The sequence below is a fragment of the Zonotrichia albicollis genome, chromosome 1 (assembly GCF_047830755.1).
Source record: "Zonotrichia albicollis isolate bZonAlb1 chromosome 1, bZonAlb1.hap1, whole genome shotgun sequence".
NCBI lineage: Eukaryota > Metazoa > Chordata > Aves > Passeriformes > Passerellidae > Zonotrichia > Zonotrichia albicollis.
In genome coordinates this window covers 63,133,794-63,146,535 of record NC_133819.1, presented here as the reverse complement: position 1 = coordinate 63,146,535, position 12,742 = coordinate 63,133,794, and the positions used below count along the sequence as shown (strand labels likewise).

At 39.2% G+C, this 12,742-nt stretch overlaps 1 protein-coding gene across 2 annotated transcripts in view; it reads left to right on the top strand.

The window, feature by feature from the left end:
- The window catches only part of CDKAL1 (CDKAL1 threonylcarbamoyladenosine tRNA methylthiotransferase), a 381,082-nt gene extending 374,154 nt beyond the window's left edge, over positions 1 to 6,928 (top strand). For both annotated transcript variants that reach the window (XM_005481774.4, XM_005481775.3), the window contains exon 16: positions 5,904 to 6,928. In XM_005481774.4, coding sequence (XP_005481831.2) covers positions 5,904 to 6,110 — 207 coding nt within the window. In that variant the 3' untranslated portion in view covers positions 6,111 to 6,928. The remainder of the gene's footprint in view (positions 1 to 5,903) is intronic.
- Positions 6,929 to 12,742: the final 5,814 nt, after the last annotated feature.

Below are 12,742 nucleotides of genomic sequence, written 5' to 3'. Positions count from 1 at the left end.
CTGCCTTTGTTTATTTGAGAGGCTTCGTGATCAGATGATGCAAGAGAGAAATGAGGAGAAGTAGAAGGAAAAGAGAATGGACAGAAGGAATTATTGTAGTAGTAATCAAGGTAAAAGTTGATTAGTGAGCAAAATGGTTTTTTCCATGCTGATCAAAGGAACCAGACGGATCATGCAGGTGTTACTGGAAAGAACACAGACTTTACTGACTTGCTGTGCAGGTCAGGGAAGGCCCTGGTTCAAGATTGTATCCATAAAGGATGACAGCTGGAAGGAACTGTCAGATTTAATGCAGATGAGCTTGAGGTCAATCAGTCTCTACAGCCTCCCATAATTACCTGTATAGTTGTATTTTACCTTGGTGCAGCCTCTGGGAGTATTGCTGCCCTGCCTGGGCTGGGTCATTCGCAGGGATCCTGCTGGAAATGAGGAGCTGGGAGCTGTAAGGAGTTCAGATGTGCATCATGGAGTTGGGCAGGGGCTGGAGCAGCTGGGCTGTGAGGAGAGGCTGAGCCTTGGTCAGGGCTGGAGCAGGGGTGGCTTCAGGGGACCCCAGCAGAGCCCCCCAGTGCCTGCACAGGGAGGGGTTCCTGATAAGAACAAGCCAAGTGCCTCCAACTGGGACATGGTGGGGTGAGACACTGGGCCTAGGTTGGAATGAGAGGTTCAGATGCATATAAAGGGAAGCATTTTCCAATTAATGGGCTCCAGCAGGGGAGCAAAGGCACAGAGAGGTTGTAGTGTCCATCACTGGATGTCTCCAAAGCCCAAAAAGAAGAAATAACATGAAATTCCTTTGCAAAAGGACCTGGGTGCTTTATTTTTTTTCCCTCAAGGTTTCTCATTTTTTAAAATGGGTAAGTAAACTCTGCATGTATTGGGAATCAGTGAATTCCTAGGAATGGTGTCCAGCTGATAACATCTGACACAAGCATGCTTGTAGACAGCATTTTCTTTTAACAGCATCATACTGGGCATTCATTGGAATACATGGTGACAGGGATGCTTCTTAGAGGAATTACCATGTTAGATTCATTAGGAAAAAAATATTTTTTGTGCCATTTATTTTGTAATTTAAGATCAGCATTCCACATTTGCAGAAGGCTGATAGAATTTTTAAAGTAATAAATCAAAGGAGTTCTCTTAATACCTACAGAACTAAATGTAGAGACATTTCCAGAACTCTTCAATGAAACTCAATTTACATATTTTTTGGATGTGTAATCTATGTGACCTTCAGTAACTGTTTGTTTTTTTAAATCTGAAAAATGCCTTTAAAGAGTAATAGCCCAGAGTTTCAAATAGTGCAGCAGGAGATGTAATGCATATTTTAACATGTTTTCTTTAAATTTGTCACACAGACTTGTTGTGCATGATTATGTAAACGTCTGTGATTTTAAAGCCAGTAGTACAAGTGTGTGATGTACTTGGTTGGGCTAAAAAATTCAGAAGTCTAATTTATCTTGAGATATGCTCAGTCAAGTAGTTTTTCACAGCAGTTAGCTAACACTTCAAGCTCTAACAGTGCCCCTGAGCCATAAAAGAAATTTGCATGTAAGAAATGTTTTGAATCTATTAAAACCTCAGCTCAGAGCTAAAGAGTTTCTCTTATGTCTTTGTTGACTAACATGAAGTGAGATCTTACAAAAAGCTAGGCTGTGATCGACAGATGCCAAATCTCAGGTTTTGATGTGATTATATATTTCTTTCATGCACAGTGGTTTGCTCTGGGACTGGAGTTTCAGAAAGACAGCAATCAATGGGTCTGTGCAAGAGTACACAAAATATATTACTCCTGGCAGTCGTCAAGGCAGAATTATTCAAAAAATAATCTGAAATGCATTTGATCATACACTAGAAGTTTTAATAATTTATATTATACCTTATTAGCAAAGTCTTGTGTTTACTTTGTGACTGCCAAAACAAGATGAAAGGCTGCCTCCGTGGAAATACAAGATGCTTTACTCAAAGTCTCTGTCTGTGCATTTCAGTTTGGTAATTTCCCTTCCTTCCCTCATTTTGATTAATAGTATATATAATTTTGAATCTTAGAGTATATTTTCCTTCATTGTGGTCCTATTTAGTGAGAGCAATGCTTATCAAGTCTACCAAAGAGTTTGTGGCCTATCAGGAATGAAACTAGTACAAACACGTATTTTTGAAACTTCTTTACCTTTGGGCTTCCTCCCAGCACTTTTTGGTTGAAAGAGACTTTGAATTTTGTTCTAAATTCCACTGAAATGAATCATTATGGTAATCTTTCTAACTCTTGCAGCTACAGAAGTGTGATGTCTGAGCCCAGCTTAAGGAACTGTTGCACTTTGACTAGTGATTGTATGTGGTAAATATCACAGCTATATCAGGTCAGAATATTGCAGAAATTACCTAAAGATTTCCTTGGAAAGATAATGCACTGTGAATATCGTGTCTAGAGACAGAGATACAAAAAAGGACTGTTCAGAATTAATCCTTCTATTAAGTGAGAGCATAGTGAGTGGACAGTGTAAATGCTAGTTCAAAAAATTAGTTTTTTACCTCCACCGAGGTTTTTTACACCAAAAGTGCATACAGTCATACATACAGTGTTTTTCACTAACACAGCTGTTTATGGGATACTTGTGTGCCAGGAAGAACTGCTTATATTCTTGACAGGCCAGGCTGTGTCAAGGGCCACTCAGCCCTTACTCAGGAGGGAGAGGGTACAGGGACACAATCCCTTTAGCAGGGCTCCTCTTCCCCCTGGGGAATTTGTGCCCAACAGACTCTGAGCAAGAGGCACCCACCTGCAGGTGTCTCTGAGCGATTATCCTGGGTTTAAAAGCTCTCTATGAATCTAAGGATGAGGACAAAAAGACTGTTATTTTCTACAGGAGCCTTTCAGTCTCAGCCAGATGTATCTTCTTTTTTTCCCACAGATGTGCATTCTGTGATGATAATGAAGGAAAATTTCATGGAAGCCTGTGGTATTACCCATGTATCAGGCAGAATTTTGGGCCAAACTAGAGAAGAGTGCTTAGAAAGCATGAATCAGATGAATACACTCTTTTCTTTCCTTGGAAGGGAATATTTGGCAGGATCACCTGAAGAGGTGTACATTATCAAACAGAAACACAGCATGTTTAAGCGGTAAGCTGTGATGTCTTTAAGAAAAGGGTCACTTCAGTTTGCAATTTGAGGTATTTTTGTCTTTCTACCAAAAAAAATCCAAAGCACCCAAACCAAAAAAAAACCCACCCAAAAAATGGGTTTACTGTATCAGCATGATCATCTCCTTTATTGGAAATATGATGAAGTAAGGAAAAAACAGATTTCAAAGCTCTACAGGCTGACTTAGATGAAATGCTACTTGGACAACTCACCAGCAGTGTTCACCACCACTGGAACTTTGTAAACCTTGCCAAAATCTCTTGTGCCATTCTGTCCTACCAGCAGTATGCAGCACTGCCTAATGCATATGCAGTGCATGTTGCAGTAGAGCTGTAAGAAAACAGTATGGTAACAAAAAAAAAAGCAGTATAGGCATGATCAAAATTATAGCAGCAAGATGAGACTCTTTGGTTTTATGTTGGAAAACAGAAAAACTGTATAACATAAATGAAATGCCAGTGAAACCACTACTGTAAACTATGTTACAGAAACATGATTGAATGCATGAAACACTGATGTGCTTAACTGTTAGTGAAGGAGAAAATTTAAAAGAAGTCTCTCAAAACATTTTACAATTTGTGTTTGGGGCATTTTTCTGGCTGTCCCTAGTCTTCCTGAGACATATAGATAGGAGCTGAAGCATTGAGGAGAAGGTCCAGCATTATTTATGGGGTACTGGCCCTTTTTATCTGTTTGCCAAGGGATAGCATCTAGTCTTGTATGAATGAATAACTATGATTTTATCATGCACTGTAGAAATATTTAATTAGGAGTCAATAGGCTGATTGTAGTCAGCCAAATTTTAAGTCATGATTCAGTGAAAAACAAATATCAGAAGAAATAAGACTTTAGTTGTACTGATATTTTTACAGACTTATCCATTCCTTTAAATCACTTTAGCCTTAGTGTTAATGTACCAACAATACATGTAAAAACAGGTCATTTCCATAAATTAAGCACCTTGCATTAGAGGTTTGTGAGACCTTCAAAGAAAAGAAATGCTTTATAAATGTCTACAAAGAATAAATTGCTGAAGAATTTTGACTCATTTGTAAAAAATCCTTAATACTGTACATTTTCCAGTTTAATCAGCTTTGATTTGGGAGGACAAAATAGCTGTGCCAAGTGCTAAAATTTCAAACACCTTAGAAATTTATTGTAATTAATAACTTAACAATAATTTTTGATTAAGTAAATGTGCTCTGCCCAATATAGATTCAAGTTTTGAAGTGGTGCCTCACTCTGTGGAGAATTCCACCCCAGTGTGCTTACCTGTTTCCTTTCCTCTGTTTACCCAGTTGACGTTCTTCTAGGTGCTTGTGTGTGAGAAGTCTCCCTCATTTCATAGTTCACTTGGTCAGTAACCCTTTGCCTGTGTGAATTGGGACCCAAGTCAGCAATAACTCAGTTGTTAGAACAGCACTTACTCCAGGCTGTCATTTGCCCCTTTGATGCTTACTTACCTAACCAGTAGTAATCATTATTTTCCTTCTACAATTACTATAATGGAGCTGATTGCTGAAATGGAAAACAGGAGGCAGTTACAGAAGGTTTGAAATTTTTTTTGTGCTGTCACACTTTCATGGGCAGGCACCTTTCTTGGAGCTTTGATATTTCTTTGAGTTTGCCCAGAAATATGTTTGGTAAAAGACAGAGTGGGCATCTGGTTTGTATTTTCATGTGGCCCTGTTTCAGCTTCTTGGAAATACAAGATTATCCAGATAGGGACTTTCTGGGTCCCTCATTTGTTTTATACAAAATGTGAAAGAGAAAAAAAAAATAAAATTGTTTAATCAAAATGCTTTTTTTAACTGGAAAATTTCAAACCAATTAAAAATCCAACTGAACTCAATTGAATTCCCAAGAGATTCTTCAAATAGAGGAAGGAAAACAGAAATGATCAACAGAAATGTTGCATCCTATAATGCAGCATTGTTACACCTTTGTTTAATTACACCTTTACCACTTACATCTCTTGCAAATGTCATCAGAGTTTCACTGGATGATGTTTTTTCCTTTTGAGTATCTACAATACTGAACTGAATAAGGAGAACAGAGAGGAGCCTTTTACTCTTTACACTTGGATTTTCTGCCGCAATAGTGATGCCATATCTGTAACTTGTGCTGCAGTTAAAAGACATCATATTCTTGGGGACCTTGGTGCTTGCAGTCAGGTTGGGAATGGTAATGGCAGGCACAGCAGGGAGCTGGGATTCAATATGCTGAATGAGAAGGTGAGTGTTTTAGCACAGCTGCCTCCTGAGGGTCAGGGGAAAGGAAAAGCCCTTTGGGAGGATTTTCAAGCACCACTGAGCTAGCACACCAGGAGTCAATGATTGACTTTAGAAGATCCCTGCTGTGCAAAGGATTGAGTGTTGTGGTCCCCTTTATCACTGGTTAGACATTTCTTTTGGAGAAGCTAAAAATGAGAAAGTAGTGAGATTGCAGCAAAACAAATTAAAAAATAACCATCAAACAGCTGTCTCTGGTGGCAGTGAGGTCTGGAGATTTGTTTCTGTTGCTAACAGCTGCATTGACTTGGCAGTTAATTTCATTAGAAATACTGATTTTGTATGGCATTTATAAGATTCCTGTACAAAAAACTGATGACCTGGTGACGATGCAGTGCAGGTTGAATTGTTGGTCTTGAAAAGGACATTAATTTGAACCTCAGTACAAAAAGGAGAGTGTATTTGGTATGTACAGTCAGAAGGACAGAGCACAGTTTCAATCCTAATGTGTGCATTTCTTCACAGGAGTTCCGACGTTCAGCGCAGAATGGCACAAAGTGGAAAGCACAGCCTAATGCTGAGATCCCAGTGAAAACACAGCTCAGCTCCTGGATGGCTTTGCAGCTGCCATGGCAACAAGAGGGAGGTGGACTGAAGATCCTGTCTGTCAGCCTGGCTCTACTGGCAGTTCTTGTTATGTTTTACTACGGAGGAATGAAAACAGAACTGTGAACTGAATGGGGCTTTTATCAAAACAATGAAACTGCTGTTCAAAATCTTCAAAGGAAACACTTTTACCAGCAATTTTTTTTTTTTTATTTTAGAAAAAAAAAAAGCTAATATAAATTGGGCAATAATTTGTACTCACTCTATGCCTTTCCTGCCATTCAAAGGAGAGAACATTAATAAGCTGTTCGAAGGCCTATCTTGCCAAATCCTGAGATCCTTGGTTGGTTGAACAGGTTGTTACATCTTCTCTTTTCTTTTTTTTCCTAAAATGATGCAATGTTTGCATTACATACTCTTTTCATATTTGCTGTATCAGATAAAATTGCATTAATTTTTTAAGGAATCTTTCCATTGAGTGATATTGGTCATCTTTTATGGGTAGATTATTTAAAGCTTTCCTAAAGATTTTGCTTGATGCAGTGTGATCGTTTGGTATCTGTCTTTTTACATTAGAATGAACACTGCAAGGCCATTAAAGTTTGTTATTTGTTGCTATTTATTTTGCTGTCATGTTTGAAAGAATTTTTGCCTGCTGTCTTGCATCTCTCAACTTCACAATGAGTTATTAGGCTTTTTTAATACAAGAAGAATTATTTTTTACGTAGAAATAGTCCTAAAGGTGTTGGGTTTTTATAATTGAGTGGGAAGATACTGTTCTGGTGATAGAGTTCTGTGAAAAGATGGATTTAATACAGTCTGTAGATTTTATACAATCTACCTGGGAATCTCTTAGCTTTGTGCTGTCTCAGTAAAACAATTATTACTCTGTTAGTGGGGAGGTTGCATTTTACACAATGAAAATTTCTAATTACTTTTTTCAAGCCATTTTGTCATGACAGAATCTCCACACATCCTGTGAGTGTACTGGTGAGTCAGGGACTGGACTGTGTGCCCAGTTCTTCCTGCACCTGACCTCATCATATTGTTGGTTTGTTCATGCTTTGTCACCTTTCTGAATCTTCATCCAAACTTCCACTTGCAGAGACTGTTTAAAATCATAACACGGGCACTGTTTAGAGGTTTTTTGATGTTTGTGTCACATCCAGATGGAGCTGAGCTGTCTTACATGGCTGTTGTGGTTTAACCCCCGCAGGCAGCTGAGACACTCACCCCCCTGCAGTGGGGTGGGGGCAAGAATCAGAAGGGTAAAAGTGATAAAACTTAAGGGTTGAGGTAAAGACACTTAGATGGGTGAAGCAAAAGCTGCACATGCAAGCAAGGCAAGCCAAGGAAATAAATCATTCATTACTTTGACAGGCAGGTGCTCAGCCATTCCCAGAAATGCAGAAGAGGCCTTGACTCTGTATGAGCCCTCCACAGCAGCAGAAAATCCAAAACATAGCCCTATGCCTTGCAGTGAAAAAAATTAACTCTGTCCCAGCCAAAGCCAGTACATTGTCTCTACAGTGCAGAAGAATAATCCCCTAGTAAGAGTGCTTTGTACTTTATAAATTGGGGATTCATAATAGTTACAGACAATTAACCAGGAGGCTCCACCATGATGCTTTCAGCACAGCCTGTAAATTATAACAGCAGATGTTACTGTCTTCAGGAAATCAGGTGTGTGATCAATCAAATACTAAATTTTTGATAGCAACCACTGAAGGTCATAAGCCAAGACTCAAAATCCACACGTTTTAAAAGAAAAAAAAAAAACCACAAAAAACATGCCCTTAATTTTCTTCTGTTTGTTGGCATGCTTTTTTTGTCAGGCTTTTCTGTACAAAAAGGAAAATATAACAATCAGTAATTAATGTTTTTAACAAATCTGAGAAATTCTCAAAAAAAACCCCACCAGCAGGACTCTGGGAGTTGAAATTTTCAGGAAAGTACCACAGATTGCAAGATTCTCAGGAAAACTGTGGATTGGCAAAATCATTATATCCGAGCCAAATTTTCACATGTGATGGGAATAATCTATGCAGATATGTTGTGTGCCTCTAGCATTATCTCTGTCAGCCACCCTAGCTTATCTAATTGTGGCAATTACAGACTCATTGCATCAGCTATTACAGAGATTTACCAAGCTTGTGATTTAGATTCTGTGCATCGTTGGCTTTAATGGGACCAGCTTATTTTCTTAGAAATAGTGCAATATACTGAAAGAGGCCAAAGAAGACTTTGTAAATGACATTGCCTGCAGTATGTTCTTAAACTGAGCTTTAATCTGATGAGTAGGAAGTGTTGTTTATCATGTATTTTGTTGCCTTCCTTTAGATTTTGAGAGAGGCTTTTGACGCTTTGTGATGTAGAGCAGCATTGTGCTTGTCACTGCATTCTGGTTATGTAAAAATAAAGCTTCCAAAGCCACTGAGCTGAGCAAAACAGTTCTGGTCAAACAGCTCACCTGGACAAAGCATGGACTGCCTGGGGATACTGGTGCAGCTTGGGAAACCTCAGGAGTGAGTGTACAAGTACATCCTCCTGAGTTGACCTGAACATCTGATCTGTGATTTGTGGCTCCCTGAATGCCCTAAGTACCCTGCCAGGCAGCATTTTTAATTTTTACATCAACATTATGTTTGAGACCTGCTTCCAATATTCCCTCTTTGCAAGCCATCAGGGTGGGTGAGAAATCTGCTGCACTCCAGCTTAACAAGGTCATTGCAGGAAAAGTTACCTCATAGTCAATTGATCCCACTTTCACACATGCTGAACACACTCATCACTAGAGAATGTGTCTGCTAATAAGCAATCTACGTTCAATGACCCTTTGTCAGAGCAAAAAAAAAGAATATCATTTCCATTTGATACCAGGAAAGCCTCAACTATTTTTCTTAAGTGTTTGTGGTAGCTCTGAGTTCTCTTTGGCTGTTTGAAATGAGGAATCTTGCAAACCACAGAACTCTGAGTAGCAAAGGCATCTTAAATCTGTTGTGAACAGCATTAAGTACACACATTTTATTTTCTACTCAAGCATTGTATGCTGAAGGACTTTGTCATTTAGTCTTTTCATTGTAGCTTTCTAGTAATAGCATACTTGTTTAGAAAAGAGTATGACATAGAATAAGTGTTTTATGTAAAGCTTTCTATAAAGCAAGAGAAAAAAGAAAAGGTGCTTTTTGAGGAGACTGACCTCTGTTACATCATTCCTTGCACATCTCTGAACGTCTCACAGCTACTGTTAATCTAGTTTCACTTCCAGGTTCAACTTCCCATATGGAAAGCTGGAGTGATTTTTGAATAACAGCAAATAATATCAGAAGTGGCAGCAACTGGCAACTCTGACACTGAGCTTGGCTGTGGCCATTACCCAGAATCCTCCTGCTCTTCTTGAGAAGCAATTACAATTTCACAGGTTGGAATTAAAATTCCCTGCAGTATGCAGGAGAGTAACTGAAACTGTCAAAGTGATTTCAAGCTGCTAATCTCTCCCTGCTCCAAGAGTGAAAATAGAGCCCCTCTTACCCAGGCACAGATCTGACAACTTAAAAACTCCAGCCTTCCACTTCACTTAAATGCATATGGAGAGTGGCTTGATCTGCTCACAGAGGATATCTGTAAAGATGTTATGTCTATGAACATTTGTGTGTTATTAACAAGTCTATCTTTTTTAACTTTAAGACGTGTGTAACTTCAGGGACTAAGACGAATATAAAAGAAGTCTTATGCAAGAGCTCTGACAGTTTGGAGGAATGAGTAGGCATGTGCCTGTTTGTGTGAGGCTTATTAAAATCTTTATTTATGTCTTCTCAAACATGTAATTTTTTTGCTAGAAAAATTGCTTGCAACTTTCCCAGCTTTTATTTTCACAGTTTTATGTCCCACATTATATTTTGTGTGCACTGTGGTTGATTGTATAGATAGAAATAGAGAGCACTTAGAAATTAAAAGGCAGAGGAAAAATTGAGAGGCTGTAAATCTAGGGTGCAAAATGAAAAATATTTGTGCAAAAGCTGCAAAGCAAATTTGGTCTAGGAGACATGGACCACAGAGTTAGGAATTGGCTGCAAAATACCATTGGACTTGTTCACAGGCAGGGTTCATCCACTAGATAATTAAAGTCAGAGTCATTGCTGGAAAATGTTTGTGTAAATATCATTAGATGTCTTTTAGTTCCATATTTGATTTATGCATGCTCTTAACATTCAAGTGAATGCTTTTTTCCCTTAAATGAAAGTTCTTCAATTGATAGAAGGGAGATGAATTATGAATAGTCTATTTTCATTTTAAAGAAGCCCAATACCATAAAAATTGGGCTGCATGTCACTGCAACTACTGATATCCCAGAGTGCCCATTTGGGAAGTTGTGGTTATGGATTTGGATCATTAATGCTGTCCAGTCATATCGCGTGAACAGAGAAAGAATAATATTCGAGTATCCTTTCAGCAATATTTTGTTGGAATATTGCTGAAAGGATACTCGAATATTAGCAATATAGCAATTATAGCCATTCTTCTTAAAAAGTGGTCTTAACATGATTTTTTAGAGGACAATCTGCCCTGCGTGGTTTGCTTAATGCTGGTTGTAGGTAATGGGGTGACTTTCCATGTTGGTGACCAGAGTGTGATGCAGATTTGTGCCTACAACTTGCATGCTTTAAATGCCCCCTCTGTCTTTGAGTGTGAAAACAGGATAGTTGTGGTTAATGAGCATAAAATATTGTGTCTACTCTCTTCCTGGGTAGTGTTCATGGGGGGTGGTGTACAAATGTTAGTTGCCAGTGGGTTACAGATTACAGGAGAAGCTGGGAGATGATAAAACACACCACAAAAGGGCCATGATTGCTTGGCACATAGTATTGAGTTGCGGGTCTGAGAGAAATTAATGTGGTGCAATCGTGACATGATGGGAAATTTGACTTCTCATGGTTAGGATATCGCTACAGTATAATCTGAAAAATAAAAAGCTAATGGTGCTAGGAAGGCTTTGCTGCACAGACACCCTTCCCAGCTGCTCATCACTTGTGTTCCTGTGCTGTGTTGGAGCAGACTGTTCTACCACACTGATGCCACAGCTGGAGAAACACCACCCAGCTTTCCTGGCCCCTGGCTGTGAGCTGGGCACACACACTTTCCTGGAGGAGGGCACCCCAACTCTGTCCCCTCTCACCCTGCTTGTCAGTGCACTGCATTTCTTGCTGCTTGCTAGGGGAGATGGGTGAACTGTGGCCAGCCAAGAGACTTGCTCAGTCCAGTGGCATGCAGTAAATAATGCTTATTCTTTAGTGGTTGAAAGCTTCAGCTTTTTGTTCATGTTTCAAGCACCTCCATTCCACTGTGAGCCTGCATTCTCTCTTACCCTTTGTCCCAGCTGCCTCAACCAAGCTCTCAGCACCTCATTTTGTTTTGTGGAAGATGACATGTATTCAGAAGGGTCAGTGTTAGTCTGAGTAAGGTGGCTTCTTCCCTGAAAACAAGAATGCTGCTTCTCCAGAGGAGCTCATTTGCCAGAGGTATCAGTGCTTCGAATCCATTGTGTTGCAGTGTCTGTTCTTCAGCTGTGTCTGCCAGAGCCTTTGGGTTATGTCAGAAACTCCCATTTGCTAATAAGCAGGATTAAAAGGCCTCTTCTGCTGTGCTGTATTAGTTTTATACTTGCAAATCCCAGAAATGCTGTAATTCAGAGTGAGAGATAAAACACATTCTTGATGTCAGCTGAACATATTAAATTTGATATCCACTAGTGGCTTTATGAGCTATAAAAGCCAATATCTAGAAATCACCAACTACAAGAAGTCTACACAAGAGATTACAAAGGGCTGTGTGTGACATGGCCTGCAGAGTGTTAGTATGAGACTGCAGGAGGAAACAAGAGAGCATGTCACCAAGTCAGCTGTACAGATAACTAGTGGCAGAGAGAAAGATGTTCACACTCAAGGGACAGCTTAATCTCCAAGTACTATGGTAATATTAAGGAAATTTAGAAAAGACAGATAGCAGCTTGGACATGCTGCAGCAGCATTATTTTGCTTCTGTCCTGCTCGGATTTAGTAGGTGAAAAGGGCAGTCTGAATAACATTCTCCAGCAGAAGGATAAAACAGAGCCTAACAGCAGATAGCAGCTTTGGATCTGTGAGAAGGAAATTATTTAGAACAAATCTGAACCTCCTGCACTTCCATATCTCCTCCCTGTGCTGCTCTGAAGGGACACCTTGTTTTGATTTGGTTTGATTCGGCATTTTTTTCTGAAAACATATATTCAGGTTCCCAAACCTTTTTTATTTTATCTGACTGAAATAATACTAAAAAAAAGAATCATTCACTTATGCTTCTGGTTTTAAGATCAGACTTGTTTGCATTATTTTGCATGCCCTGTGAGCCTGCATCAACCAGCATCTTACTTGTAGAATGGATTAATCTTTGTATTGATTTGAACGTAAACTGGCAGTTTTTAGTTGGTTTGTGAAGTACTACCAGGGGTATCGAGAAAATTAGGCCTAGCTGGCAACCAATTTAATACATATTTACTGTCTCTCTCTACAGATTTGCTAGTATTGCATGCTAAAAATTGTTGACGTTAACTAATATAAATCCACTGATAAATTCTCTGTTTCTACCAGTTTATAGTGTCATTAAAGTCAGACACACGGCTGATTTGATAGCCTTGCCCCAGCATATATCTGCTGTAAGAATTACTGCTACAGGACAGCATTATACATGGCTTTCACCATGTCCTCTGCAACATCTGCAGT